Consider the following 14,837-nt stretch of genomic DNA (forward strand, 5'->3'; position numbering starts at 1 on the left):
AATGACCAAAACTTCTCTCTCTTTGTGCTGGTAGAGTGGCCAGATGAAAGCCATTCCTGCATAAAAGCCAAAAATCTCTTCGTCTGTCTGATGGGATGGAAATTGATCTCTGACCTACTATAAAGGCAGAATGCTATGCATGATGAGGCACCAATCTTCATTGTGAAACGTAGCAGTTACACATAGTAATGCAATTTGGAAACTTATCAGGGCTAGAAAACGCTAAGGTTTGAGAGAATGATGGTTAAGGTCAACTAAAAACTACATAAAGGAATTTAAGGTGACATAATTTGTAGTACAAGACGCGTGTAACAAGGGCAGCACTTTCTTTGGAAATGTAGTACTGTAACACTGGTAAAATAACATGGTATAAAATTAGCACAAAAGGCCCAATCATTATAACACAAGACTATGAAGACAACAGCTGAATTTCACATAAATGTAGCAGAGAACAAAGTAAATGATTTTTGAAATAGTTTCAAAAAAGTCCCATCCTATCCAAATAATACAAAAGAGATGTCGCTCCTCTCTAAAGTTGTATTGGCTTGTTAAGTGTAAAGCTGTGTCATGGTTTCTCTTTATCTGTTTCATCAAAGCCTCCCTTCACACTGTAGTAAAATTAATCCATTATTCTCTCTCAAATGTCTAACTAATGTCATCTGTGGCCTTTGAATCATGTAGTGGAAGCAGATTTGCACAGGGCAGGTACCGTCAGATGTCTTTGGACCTTTGTTTAATATGGAGCACCCTCTCCTCTTGTCTGTCTCCCTTGTGCCTATCTGCCGTGTCATATGCGAGCTGGCCAATTACTGCTGAGTTGAGCTTGTCACTTTCTTCTCTCTCTGGATATGTGATGGCTGTTAGAAGTGTAAAAACAGGCAGGGGGAAAGAAAAGAAAGCAGAACAGCACTCATGAAACATACATGCTGGGACGTTGCAGAGGTAGTGCTGGCACTTTTTTCCTTTCTCTTGCTGACAGGTTTATATAAATTCAGGATATCGACCATCCAGACCTGCATTTTATTTAGTTAATACAACAGGCTGCTATTGTTTGTTTCTCTGGTGCATGATGAAGCTCCACAATGCCAGTCTGTATTCATCAGCCTTGTATGAGTCATAATGGAAGTATGTTGGAAGAATGTGTTCCTTTTAGGTCAACCGAGAAATCTCAAAACCAGCGAGACCAGTCACAATACTAAACTCTAATACTAAAATCCAGATAGCAATGAGGTCTTACTCTGTATACTATGGAGACCAACTGTGAAGTTGGAGTCAGTACTAACTTCAGCTGTGAGATCTTTGTTTTTCCTCTCATGGACACAGTGTTTATGTGGGATCTACTTGTTTAACAGTTCCTGCGTAAGTTCAGTCAGCGTAAGAGGCATCATAGAATGGAATAGAAAATAGTGGGAGTGAAAGGAGACCTTACATTTAGAATGTTAAACAAGCAAGTGGTTCTTTTGTAGGCACAACAACATAAGCCATGGCTGTCCAAGAAGGTAAGAGGAATATTACAACCGTGTACACACCACTACACACCACTCTCAGCCACGTGGACAAGAAACAGGGTAACTATGTGCGAATGCTGTTTGTTGATTACAGTTCAGCGTTTAACACAATAGTGCCCTGCAGACTGTTCACAAAGCTGAGGGATCTGGGACTTAACAGCCGTCTGTGTGCATGGGTGTTGGACTTCCTCACTGGCAGAACTCAGGTGGTGAGGGTGGGTAGATGCGTCTTAAACAGCATCACCATCAACACAGGAGCACCTCAGGGATGTGTCCTCTCGCCCCTGCTCTACTCCCTCTACACTTCAGACTGTGTGGCCACCCATGGCTCCAACACCATTGGGAAGTTTGCTGACGACACAGTGGTGTTGGGTGCCATCTCCAACAACGATGAGATGGCTTACATGGATGAAGTGAAGAATCTGGCATCATGGTGCCAGGACAACCACCTCCAGCTGAACGTCGGCAAGACCAAGGAGCTGGTGGTGGACTTCAGAAGGGGTCAGCACAGAGACTACAAGCCCATTATCATCAATGGAGCTCCAGTGGAGAGGGTGCAGTCCTTCAAGTATCTTGGTGTCCACATCTCCTCAGACCTGACATGGGCTGCCCACATTCAGGTCCAGACCAAAAAGGCTAGGCAGCGCCTGTATCACCTACAACAACTGAGGAAGTTCAGGGTCTCTCCAAAGATCCTCAGGATTTTCTATACAGGCGCTGTGGAGAGCATCCTCACACAGAACATGACATCGTGGTTCGGGACCAGCTGTGTGAAGGACCAAAAAGCTCTCCAGAGAGTGATCCGTACAGCAGAACGCTGCTGCAGGATTGCTCTCCCCCCGCTTCAGGACACCTACACCACGAGATGCCGGACTAGAGCAGCGCAGATACTGAAGGACCCGTCCCATCCTGGCAACAAACTGTTCCAACTTCTGCAATCTGGTAGAAGGTTCCGCATCATCCAGGCAAGGACAGAGAGAGGAGCCTCTATCCCCAAGCAATCCGGGCCCTAAACACACACACCCGCCCTCTCACATCATCTATAATTGTCTGAGACAGGACTCTCTTCCAGACACTTTAAACCAAGGCACAATGTACATTCCAAATTCCTTTAATTTTAAATATGTTTATATTGTCTATCCTGTAAAATAGTCAGATGTCTATTCATATTAATGTACAGAATTCACCTGCTTGCTGCTACTACTGCACATTCACCCAATGTGTATATATATATATATATATATATATACACACACACACACATATATATATATATATATATATATATATATATACATATATATATATATATAATGTTCCTCCCCCAATTTTTGCACATGTCGAGGAGCGTGTCAGGCTACATTTCACTGTGTGTTACACTTGTATAACTATACATGTGACAAATAAGGAACCTTGAACCTTGAGCCTTGAAGTGTAGCTTTTTTTTTTTAATATTTATGCTTTTAATTGTCTGTAGGGTGAGCGGTGCTACCTCTGCTACTGCTCAAACAACATAACTGGTTAATGGTGTTAGCATTTAAAATAACATAATGATACAGTTCCAGTTTAGGAATCATAAGGTGTTACTCAGTAATTATAGACTTTTAAACCTCTTCTGGCATTAACATCAGCACAAAAGCTGTGCTGGTAGCGTCCTGATTTCCTGAAGCTCGTGTAGATTCAGATTTTACACTCCAAACAGCTGAGATGACTCTTTAAAATTCAGCAATTAAAGATAGTTGCCTGAATTAAATGGAAAGTATTGATTGGTGAGCTTCAGTGCTAATGGGCTGGTGTTATTACCTTCAACAGAACAAGGTTGGCTGCTTGCCAGCTGTTTTCACCGTTGCTGTCTTGACTGAAGTTTTTGACTTAGAAACTAAGCGATAATTCATGTGCTCAAAAGCTATAGACTGATACTATAAAGTCTACCATGTTTTATCTACTTTTTTCCTCTAATTTGTACAAAATTTACAAATTTAACATCATGTTCTTTTCATTCTGACTTTAAAGTAGCAACTGATCTCATAATCCCAACAAGTGTTTACTAAGGTCATAGAGCAAAGAAGCTGAAGGGTCATGTTTTCCCTCGACTTTTATACAATCAGAGTAGTCTTCCCCTACTGGGCACAGAAATACAGATCTAAGGCAGTTCAGTAATGGCTTCACTACCTCGTATCTATTTCCAGTTTTGTTTATGGGTATAGTATTAGGATTACCTTGCTAATTACATTATTTTAACCTGATAAATAAGTTTTAAAAAGTGTCCACAAATCCATCAGATTATAATTTTAAAGTTTGCTGCTGAGGTTCTTATTTTGTGATCTTAAACTGACAATAAAGAAATTCTAGTTTCTGACCTATAAGGTCCCATGTAAGGAATATCAGTATATTCTGGCTTCGCCTATGGGGAACTGTCATGTCATGTCTAGCCTGTGGTCTTTCCATCTGCCAATATGTCAATCAAAGCTTTATTCGTCACATGCAGGTTGCCCTGCAGTGAAATGGGACCCCCCCCCCCCCCCCCGACCTTACACATATAGCACAAACATTACATGGGGATACAGGTCGGAGATTGGTAGAATCAGAGAAAAACATTGAAATGTACATTACAGTGGGGAAGTACAAGAGGAAAAAAGAGACCCCTACTCATGCTGTGCTTCCATGGTAGGACAGCATGAGAACAGGAAACAAAAAAACTCCTTTGCACAAAAAAGCACATAAATGTCCACAGCACAACATTGTGAAGACATGACAAGCCACAGGGGTGGGTGGGGGGTGAGGAGTAATCCGAAGAAACACAGCAGCCACCCTGCACAGCGCTATCATTCCAGCGCGGCACACAGACCCGCCGTGTTCCCTCGCCGGAAACAAGCATCGAAGGCGTTGGAAAGGGAGGGGGGATGAGTGAGTGCCTATCAGTGTAAGTGTATGTGTGTGCGTGTCCATAGTTCAGCGGAGACAGTGTCCTTCGCTCTATCAGGCTAAGTAAACAGTCTGCCAGCCAACCCAGGTGGCCTTCATGGGACGGGAAGAATAGTCATCACACAGTCGTTATCAGGGAGTTGTTTTGGTGGGCTCCAGCCTTGGGCCTAGCAGCTGGAGCCGAGGTGTCCAAATGTTGAATATTGTTGATTGTCCATCTGCTTCCTCTCAGAATATGTATACAATAATGGATATAATGCGTTTACCTGAAAGTTATCTGGTTGCCAAACTGGTGAGCTGCTTTTGCAAGCTCGTCCAGAGCACATGAGTGGGTGAAGTTCAAGGTTCAAGGTTCAAGGTTCTTTATTTGTCACACGCATAGTTATACAAGTATAACACACAGTGAAATGTAGCCTGACACGCTCCACGACATGTGCAAAAATAGGGGGGGGGGGTTCTGTAGAGGAATATATATATATATATATATATATATATATATATATATATATATATATATATATATATATATATATATATACAGTATACATAGTATGTACATTGGGTGAATGTGCAGTAGTAGCTGCAAGCAGGTGAATTCTGTACATTAATAAGAATAGACATCTGACTATTTTACAGGAAATACAGAAATACTGGTTATTAAATTTTTTTCATGAAAAGTTCTTAACCATGCTCTCAATCCTCATCAATCCAGGCAGTGATGTTCCTGTCAGCGCCGCTGCATGATTTACAAGGTGGTTGGAGCTTTCTCTTTCTGGACCTTGATGCTTTTATGGACTGATATTTTCTTATCCTGTGAGGGCAAGATGGATAGTGACACTTAACATTCGCAGCCAGTCACGCGCTATGGCCGTCTCTGCTGATGGTGAAAAGCCTTCTAGGAATTCTTGCCTGTTTCTATAAGTAGGGCTGGATGACTGATGATCGATCTGTGGATGTTATTGCCATGAGTACCTCTGGAATGGTGGTAGCATGACAGCTTCAAGGTCGTTATTAAAGCCTGCACAAAGGAGTCATAAACCACTTCTGCACATCAATTAATACTCCTCCATGATGATATGACTTAATGGAAAAATACACTGTTTCTGGGAGAGCGAGCCATTTGGAGTGTATATAATATACTTCTTTATATGTTTCTAGCATAATTGGATCTTGCTTTGGGGAAAAGAAATTTCTACTTGGAGTTGTGTATATTCCTTGTCTTTTCCTTGGATTTATCTTTAATACTTATCTTTAGGTTTTCAACTGATTGCTTCCCGTTCTCATAACATCATCTCTCAGTATTCAGAACCACGAGCCTCTTGGTGTGCCTCTAATTGGCTGTGTGAAATTTTACACCTTACTGCATTTACAGTGTAAGAAGCCTCCATGTTTCCTGCAGCTAAAACTGACTGCAATGGTAGCAGTGAGTGTTAAGTTGAAGTAGACAGCAAAAAGAATAATACAGTTCGTGACTGCAGCGTTTCTCTCCCTCTATACAATACATCATATCTACTCGGCTTCTTTGAAAAAATGCTTTGTATACACAAAATAGGCCAACTGTAAAATAGGTTATGGACAAGACACACGAAAAAAGAAAAAACTATATATCAAGCAGTTTTTTTTCTTAAATAAAATGACAAGTTCTTCAATATGTTGAATTTTGTAAATTCTGTCACTATGCAAAACAGCTTGAGATGTTTTCAGAGACATTTGTTGTAAGTAAGTTAAAATTCGGTTGGAACAGATTTCCAGGGGTCTGAATGACTAAAGGGAGCTGAATATGTGTAACAGCGTGTTTGTGCAGATTTAAAGAGAGATGTTATGGTGCAGCTGCTCCTTTTGACGTCAAATAGTATTGATCTTCACATCACTGTCAGGGTAATGTCGTTTAGGAAATAGCAGACCTAGAAACACACAAACAACACTTGTCATGTGAAGTGATATGTGCATGTGGAATATCCTTTTATAAACATGCGTGCTCTTCAAGTTCGATTCCTGCCTGGGGCGTCTGTATCCAGTAAGGGTCCTACGGCTAGACCTCCTATGCTAAGCAAGCCTACCGCAGACATGAGCGAGACAGATAAATATGAAGGCATGCCAGCTCGGACGTCGCCCGGATCAACAAGGTCCGCGTCAGGTGTTGAGGAACCAGGGCACCCTGACGAAAAGTGGGCTACTGGAACAAGAAGGCATCGGTGGGCAAGAGACGAAAACAGGGCGTTGTTGGAATGCTACTACGCAAGTAACCCCGGCGGAAGGGGCTACATGAGGGACCTATGGATTCTTCGATACCCAACATCCACAATGAATGCGAAACAACTAGTAGCTCAGTGTTCAAACATTCGAAAGAAGGGACTGCTCTCACAGCTAGAGATTGACGAGGTACAACACAAATGCTACGGCAAGGAGGAGTCAGGACGCCAGGTCAGGGGGGCGATATCATCACCCCCACCCGAGATTGGGTACATAGCCCCAAGTGCGATAGGAGAAGGATCGTTGAGTGCGAGAGGAACTGACCTGAAAAATAGGATCATGGCCAAGCTTGAAACCTGGATCCCCCGTAGCCGGTTACCAAGATTACGTGAAGTACCCTCAGAAGGTCTGCTAGATGATGTTAATACAGCACTACGGGCAATACCTACAACCACGATTACCGACACTAACAAGCTGATCTACAATACAGCTTGGATGATCAGTGAGATGCTTGGCTACAAGTTGAACAGCGACAAGGGGCAGTACCCTCCATGGAGAAGGAGGCTAGAGGGCAAGATCAAAGTAGCATGGAGGGAGGTTAGCCAACTAACGGAGTTGCAGAAAGGTGCGACAAATAAGGTGCCTAAGAAATACAGCAAGCTGTCCATACCTGAGGCCTTGGAAACTGCCAAGCAAAGACTCACAGCCTTGGCCAGCCGCTTGAGGAGGTACACCAGAGAGATAGAAGGCAGGAGAATAAACCAGCTGTTCTCCACAGAACCAGCAAAGGTGTACTCTCAGTGGCAAGGGAACAATAAGAGAACAGCACCACCAAGGCTGGAGACGGAGCAATACTGGAAGAGCATACGGGAGAAGGATGCAACCCATAACGGCAATGCTCAGTGGCTAGAGGATCTGAGGGCAGACCACAGCGACCTCCCTGAACAGGGTCCAGTAACCATCACAGTGGCAGATATCCAAGAAAGGGTCTCCAGTATGAAGAGTTGGACAGCACCAGGGCCCGACATGGTTCACGCCTACTGGCTGAAGAAGCTGACTGCACTCCACGAGCGTCTGGCAGCACAAATGAACCAGCTGCTAGTTGACGAGAGACACCCGGAATGGCTAACCGAAGGCCGGACGGTCCTGATCCCCAAGGACCCCAAGAAGGGACCGGTCCCCTCCAACTACCGACCAATAACCTGCCTCAGTACTACATGGAAGCTCCTGTCAGGCATCATATCGGCTAAGATGAACAGGCACATGGGTCAATACATGAGCGGGACACAGAAAGGAATTGGCAAGAATACGAGAGGCGCAAAACACCAGCTACTGGTAGACAGAACAATCAGCCGAGACTGCAAGACCAGACTGACCAACCTGTGCACTGCCTGGATTGATTACAAGAAGGCCTATGAGTCAGTGCCCCACAGCTGGATACTGGAATGCCTAGAATTGTACAAGATCAATGGGACCCTAAGAGCCTTCATCAGGAACTCAATGGGGATGTGGCGTACAACACTAGAGGCCAACTCCAAGCCCATAGCACAAGTCACCATCAAGTGCGGGATCTACCAAGGAGATGCTCTGTCCCCACTGCTGTTCTGCATAGGCCTGAACCCCCTCAGTGAGATCATTAACAAGACTGGCTACGGATACCGACTACGGAACGGAGCAGTTGTCAGCCACCTCCTGTACATGGATGACATCAAGCTGTATGCCAAGAGTGAACGAGACATCGATTAACTGATCCACACTACCAGGCTATACTGCAATGACATTGGAATGTCGTTCGGACTGGAGAAGTGTAGTCGGATGGTAACAAAGAGAGGGAAGGTAGTCAGAACTGAGGGGATTGAACTACCAGAAGGCAACATTGCAGACATAGAGGACAGTTACAAGTACCTGGGGATCCCGCAGGCGAATGGGAACCATGAAGAGGCCGCTAGAAAAGCTGCAACCACCAAGTACCTGCAGAGGGTCAGGCAAGTCCTGAGGAGTCAGCTGAATGGTAAGAACAAGATCCGGGCCATCAACACGTACGCCCTGCCCGTGATCAGGTACCCTGCTGGGGTAATAGGCTGGCCAAAGGAGGAGATAGAAGCCACTGACATAAAGACAAGAAAGCTCCTTACCATGCATGGAGGGTTTCACCCCAAGTCCAGCACCCTGAGGCTGTATGCTAAGCGGAAGGAAGGGGGCCGGGGACTGGTGAGTGTCAGCACCACAGTCCAGGATGAGACAAGGAACATCCAAGAATACATTGGGAAGATGGCCCCAACTGACCGAGTGCTCAGTGAATACCTCAGGCAGCAGAAACCCAAGAAAGAGGAGGGAGACGAGGAACCATCATGGAAGGACAGGCCCCTGCACGGTATGTACCACCGGCAGATAGAGGAGGTGGCTGATATCCAGAAATCCTACCAGTGGCTGGACAAAGCTGGACTGAAAGACAGCACAGAGGCACTAATCATGGCAGCACAAGAACAAGCTCTGAGTACAAGATCCATAGAGGCTGGGGTCTATCACACCAGGCAAGACCCCAGGTGCAGGCTGTGTAAAGATGCCCCAGAGACAATCCAGCACATAACAGCAGGGTGCAAGATGCTAGCAGGCAAGGCATACATGGAACGCCATAACCAAGTGGCCGGCATAGTGTACAGGAACATCTGTGCCGAGTATAACCTGGAAGTCCCGAGGTCAAAATGGGAGATGCCCCCAAGGGTGGTGGAGAATGACCGAGCTAAGATCCTGTGGGACTTCCAGATACAGACGGACAAAATGGTGGTGGCTAACCAACCGGACATAGTGGTGGTAGACAAACAGAAGAAGACGGCTGTAGTGATCGATGTAGCGGTTCCGAATGACAGCAATATCAGGAAGAAGGAACACGAGAAGCTGGAGAAATACCAAGGGCTCAGAGAAGAGCTCGAGAGGATGTGGAGGGTGAAGGTAACGGTGGTCCCCGTGCTAATCGGAGCACTAGGTGCGGTGACTCCCAAGCTAGGCGAGTGGCTCCAGCAGATCCCGGGAACAACATCGGAGATCTCTGTCCAGAAGAGCGCAGTCCTGGGAACAGCTAAGATACTGCGCAGGACCCTCAAGCTCCCAGGCCTCTGGTAGAAGACCCGAGCTTGAAGGATAAACCGCCCGCAGGGGCGTGCTGGGTGTTTTTTATATATATATATATATATATATAGAGAGAGAGAGAGAGAGAGATGAAATGAGCTTCAGGTAAGAAGTTATGACCTGCAGTCTCTGGGTCAGATATAAACCAAGTTTAGGTGGAATTTATTTTCGTTGTGCTAATGTCACGACCGGGCGGCCAGACACAGGTAAGTGGACTCAAATGCAGACACCACATGGAGGTATAGTGCAAACTAGCAATTTATTTGGCACTCAAAAATGGCACAAGAAACCAAAATGTTAATCGTGAACTAAGTGCGAGAGGGAAAACAAACCTCTGAACATTGGCTACCTACTAACATAAAGTTTCTGATTATGGTACTAAGAAGTAGGGGTGGGTTTTTATAATCGATTCATCGATTAAAATCGATTCTGGCTTGGATAACGTAAAATCGATTCATTAAAATCCTGAATCGATTTTTTAATATAAATTTATTTTGTCCGAAATGCCAGAATCTCTGGTGACATCTCACAAAATTTCAAGAACCACCAAACAGTAAATGAGAGCAGGTACAGGGATTCTGCACATAGACTTAAACACACAGCGCGACCCGCGGATCAGAATCAGTTAGATGTCGCCTTTCTCACAGTCGGGGCTGAAAGCCGACAGCTCGCTGATCCAGGTCCGCGCTTTGTGTTCACGCCCTTTATGCGCTGATTCTAAGGCTGTTAGTTTGATCTCTCTCCAAACAATATTGACCGAATCAGCAGCAAAAGAAGATCCAAACGCTTCACATAAACATCGTCATGAATTCACTCTTTTACTGTTTTGCTTCCATTGCGATGCGCAGCTCTCTCTCTCTCCCTCTCTCCCTCCCCCTCTCCCCCCCCCCCCCCCCTCTCTCGAACAGTTTCGCTTTCTTCATTATTCGCTTGCTTGTTACACAAGTCTACTGTTGCTTACAGCGCTGTCGGCCGCTGTTTTTTCCCCTTTTACATTCTTCCGAAAAGAAAACCTCATTTCTGCTGTTCAATACTGAACAAATTGAAACTTTTTAAAATGATTCAAAATGCAAAATGCTTAGCCATGTCTCTAATAAAACCGCTGTAACGTCAGAGGTAATGTTCATTAATTAATGGTTTTCTTTCGTTTTTGATGTACTGCAGAATATTTTTATAAAATCCCAGGCCAGGAAAATCACCTACATGTTTTTCTGTGTTTTATCTTCAGCTACTTTGACACAAAGGCATCTGCTGTGATGCTCACACCTTGGATAAAGTCTTGAGAGTGTCAGCTTCCTTTTTATAGATACAAAAATATGTAAATGTCCTGATCTGAATTATATCTCTGACTGTCAAAATTTCCCAGATTTAAATCGAATCGAATCGAATTAAATCGAATCGTGGATCGAATCGATTCGGGACCTTGTGAATCGGAATTGAATCGATTCTAGAAATCAGTGACGATACCCAGCCCTACTAAGAAGCTATAAACACACTGTGATTAGCAAGGGCTAGCAGATAAGCTTTTACCAGGAATGCTGAGAAAGTAAACAAGTCTAGGCTAGACCATCTCCAAAATAATTGTTTAACCAAATAAACAGGAATCACACTGCGTGTGCAGCAGCAAAGCCAAAAGGAAATAGTCTCTTTATCGGGCTGGGCACGTTATTTGGGATTTTCCGGAGCAGGCATACAAGGTACAGGGTCACAGGGTTTCTCTGAGTCACTGTAATGAAAGGAGTGTAGAGTCAATGCGTGCCCCACGCAGCAGTGCAAGAATTGGTGGCAACAAAATACATAGTCTTACTTGTCTGGGTTGACGGCGAGGCTAGGAGGTGTTGTGAAATCTGTTTATGTTGTCCTAGTAAGGCTACCATGAGGGCAGCCACTAGAGGTCGCTAGGAGACCGGTGGTATATGTGTTTTTCCAGAAATTGATGTAGCGACGGACACTGCTGCTACAATTGAATAAAAAGTGGTTCGTGCTTGAGAACCCTGCGTCTTATTGCCTCCGAACATGACATGGTGTCAGAATTGAGGACTTCACGCCGAGTTACACAAAGAAATGGCTAAATTTGGACCTCCGGAGCCGTTCGACTTTACACAGCCGGCAGAGTGGCCGATATGGCGGCAGAGATTCTCCCGTTTTCGAGTGGCGTCCAAGCTAGGGATGGAGAGCGGCGAAGTGCAGGTGAACTCACTTCTTTACTCCATGGGGAGAGATGCCGAACCAATATATGGCTCGTTTGTGTTTCCTGCTGCTATGGAGGCCAGGCCAAGTCCGCAGTTTGAGTATGATCTGGTTATACAAAAGTTCGATGAGCACTTTGTCCCAAAGAGAAACGTTATCCACGACCGCACGTGTTTTCACAAACGGAGCCAGAGGGCCGGGGAGACGGTCGAGGCTTTCGTGCGGAGCCTGTACGAGCTCGCGCAGCACTGCGAGTTCGGCGGCAGTAAAGACGAGCAGATCCGGGATCGTATCGTCATTGGATTAATTGACAAAGATGTTTCACAAAAACTCCAGCTCGAGGCGGACTTAACTTTGGATAGAGCCATTCAACAAGCACGCCAGAGCGAACAAGTCAAACAGCAAAGTGCAGACCGAGTGGAAAACACGGTGAATGAGGTGAAACAGAGGCATTATAACAGCATGAGAAGGCGTTACTACCAACCTCATCAGGTACGTGAGCAACAACATGGTGAGAGTAAACCAAAATGCCAAAGATGCAACAGGGTGCATGACAAAAGAGAAAACTGCCCAGCCCGCAATAAAAGATGCAGAAAGTGCAATAAGTTGGGACACTTTGAAGTTGTATGCAAAACCAAAATGCTAAAAGAGGTCAGGGCTGAGGCTGTAGAGGACTCAGATGAGGATTCATTCTTCATAGGGGAGCTTTTCCTGGGAGCAGTAATTGAGCCAAAAACAACAGTCATTGAGGAGTCAGGCTCAGATGGCAATTGGGACATTGAGCTATTGGTAAATGGCAGTCCAGTTGATTTCAAAATTGATACAGGCGCAGACACCACTGTTATGACAGAAACGACCCTTAATAAGCTACAGCAGAGACCCAAACTTATCCAGTGTAAGCCAACTGTGTACAGCCCTGGTGGAAAAGTCAAGTGCATGGGTAAATTCCTTGCTACTACAGAGTACAAAGGCCAAAAGTACCAGTACTGGATTACAGTTATAAAAGGGCAATATGCAAGTAACCTACTGGGGAAGACAGTGGCAAAGCGCATGGGATTAGTCACTAGAGTTAACAAAATCAGTAGTGACTTAACAGAGGATGTGTTCGGAGAAATTGGCCTGCTGAACTGTGAACCTGTAAAAATCGAGCTGACCGAAGATGCAGTGCCGTACAGTGTAACCACCCCACGCCGGGTGCCTTTTCCTCTCCTCCCAAAAGTGGAAAAGGAAATAAAGCGCATGCTCAAACTTGGCATCATTGAGGAAGTCACCGAGCCAACAGACTGGTGTGCACCAATGGTGCCTGCTCCAAAGCGCAACAAGGATGAGGTCAGGGTGTGTGTGGACTTAAAACGTCTGAATAAGGGAGTAAAGCGTGAACGGTACATCTTGCCCACATTGGATGACATAACTCCTAAGTTAGCAAGGGCTAAAGTTTTCTCCACTTTGGATGCCTCCAGTGGGTTCTGGCAAATACCACTGGATCCCAGCTGCCAAAAACTAACCACGTTCATAACTCCCATGGGCAGGTTTTGCTTCAGACGCCTGCCATTTGGCATAACTTCAGCACCCGAGATCTTCCAGCGGCTCATGAGCACCTTGCTCAAGGGCCTAGAGGGGACTGTCGTCGTGATGGACGACATATTGGTTTTCGGGGCTAACAAAGAGGAACATGACCAACGCTTAGGTGCAGTATTACAGACAATCAAAGCATCAGGACTTAAGCTCAACAGGTCCAAGTGCCACTTTGGAAAGAATGAACTACAGTTCTTCGGTCACATCATCAGTGCGGATGGTGTGAAACCTGATGGTGGCAAGGTGGAGGCTATTGCCAGGATGCCCAGCCCCACCAATGTAGAACAACTCAGGCAGGTACTCGGATTAATAAACTATGTTGGAAAATTCCTGCCAGGCCTGTCCACAGTGCTGCACCCCCTCTCCAATCTACTCAAAAAAGAGACTGTATGGGTGTGGGGTGAGCCTCAGGAGCAAGCATTCAACAAAGCAAAAGCAATGCTCGTGGCTGCACCAGCACTTTGTTATTATGATGCAGGCCGACCAACAGTTGTCAGTGCGGATGCCAGCAGCTATGGCCTGGGTGCTGCACTGTTACAGGACAATGACGGGGAGTTACGGCCTGTTGCCTTTTGTTCTCGCACGCTCACAGACGCAGAGAAAAGATATTCGCAGATCGAAAAAGAGTGTTTAGCATCTGTCTGGGCCTGCGAACATTTTACCCGCTACATCCAAGGCATGGGTCATGTACGTCTACAAACTGACCATAAGCCCTTGGTGCCTTTGATCAACTCATACGACCTTGATAAAACGCCACTGAGATGTCAGAGATTGCTGATGCGACTGATGCGATTCAATGTCACTGCTGAGCATGTTCCCGGTAAACAGTTAGTGGTGGCGGACGCACTCTCCAGACATCCACTGCACGGATGCTACCCGTCCGAGACAGACAGCCATGTCAAGGCATATGTGAGTAACGTAGTGACAAGCAAACCTATCAAGTCACATAAGTTGGAGGAAATTCGTAGAGCTACACAGAGGGACCCAGAGCTTCAAAAAGCAATCATCTTCATCAGACAAGGGTGGCCTCGGAGAATGGCAAAGAGCTCACCACTCCAAGGCTTTTATGCAGCCAGAAGCCACCTTTCAGAATCAGATGGTCTAGTGCTCTACCACGATCGCATCGTAATTCCCACGGCACTTAGACCCAGTGTCCTTGACCAATTACATGAAGGCCACCAAGGACTAACTAAATGTAGAGAGCGCGCAAGATCAACAGTGTGGTGGCCCAACATTGGACTTCAAATAACACATAAGGTGAGGTCATGCAACTTTTGCAGAAAGCACAAGCCTACACAGCGACGGGAACCTCTCGTG

At 45.4% G+C, this 14,837-nt stretch overlaps 2 protein-coding genes across 2 annotated transcripts in view; both read left to right on the forward strand.

The window, feature by feature from the left end:
- ptchd4 (patched domain containing 4) overlaps positions 1-14,837 on the forward strand; it is a 72,994-nt gene that overhangs the window by 35,583 nt on the left and 22,574 nt on the right. The window lies entirely within an intron of this gene.
- On the forward strand, positions 7,122-8,626 carry LOC309689743 (LINE-1 reverse transcriptase homolog; the record flags this gene model as incomplete). The annotated part of the gene is made up of 2 exons (XM_082506364.1): positions 7,122-8,416; positions 8,576-8,626. One exon carries the CDS (start codon positions 7,122-7,124, stop codon positions 8,370-8,372), a length of 1,251 nt encoding a protein of 416 aa, XP_082362490.1. The 3' UTR covers positions 8,373-8,416; positions 8,576-8,626.

Source organism: Aulonocara stuartgranti (assembly GCF_965226115.1).
Source record: "Aulonocara stuartgranti genome assembly, chromosome: 15".
Classification (NCBI taxonomy): Eukaryota; Metazoa; Chordata; class Actinopteri; order Cichliformes; family Cichlidae; genus Aulonocara; species Aulonocara stuartgranti.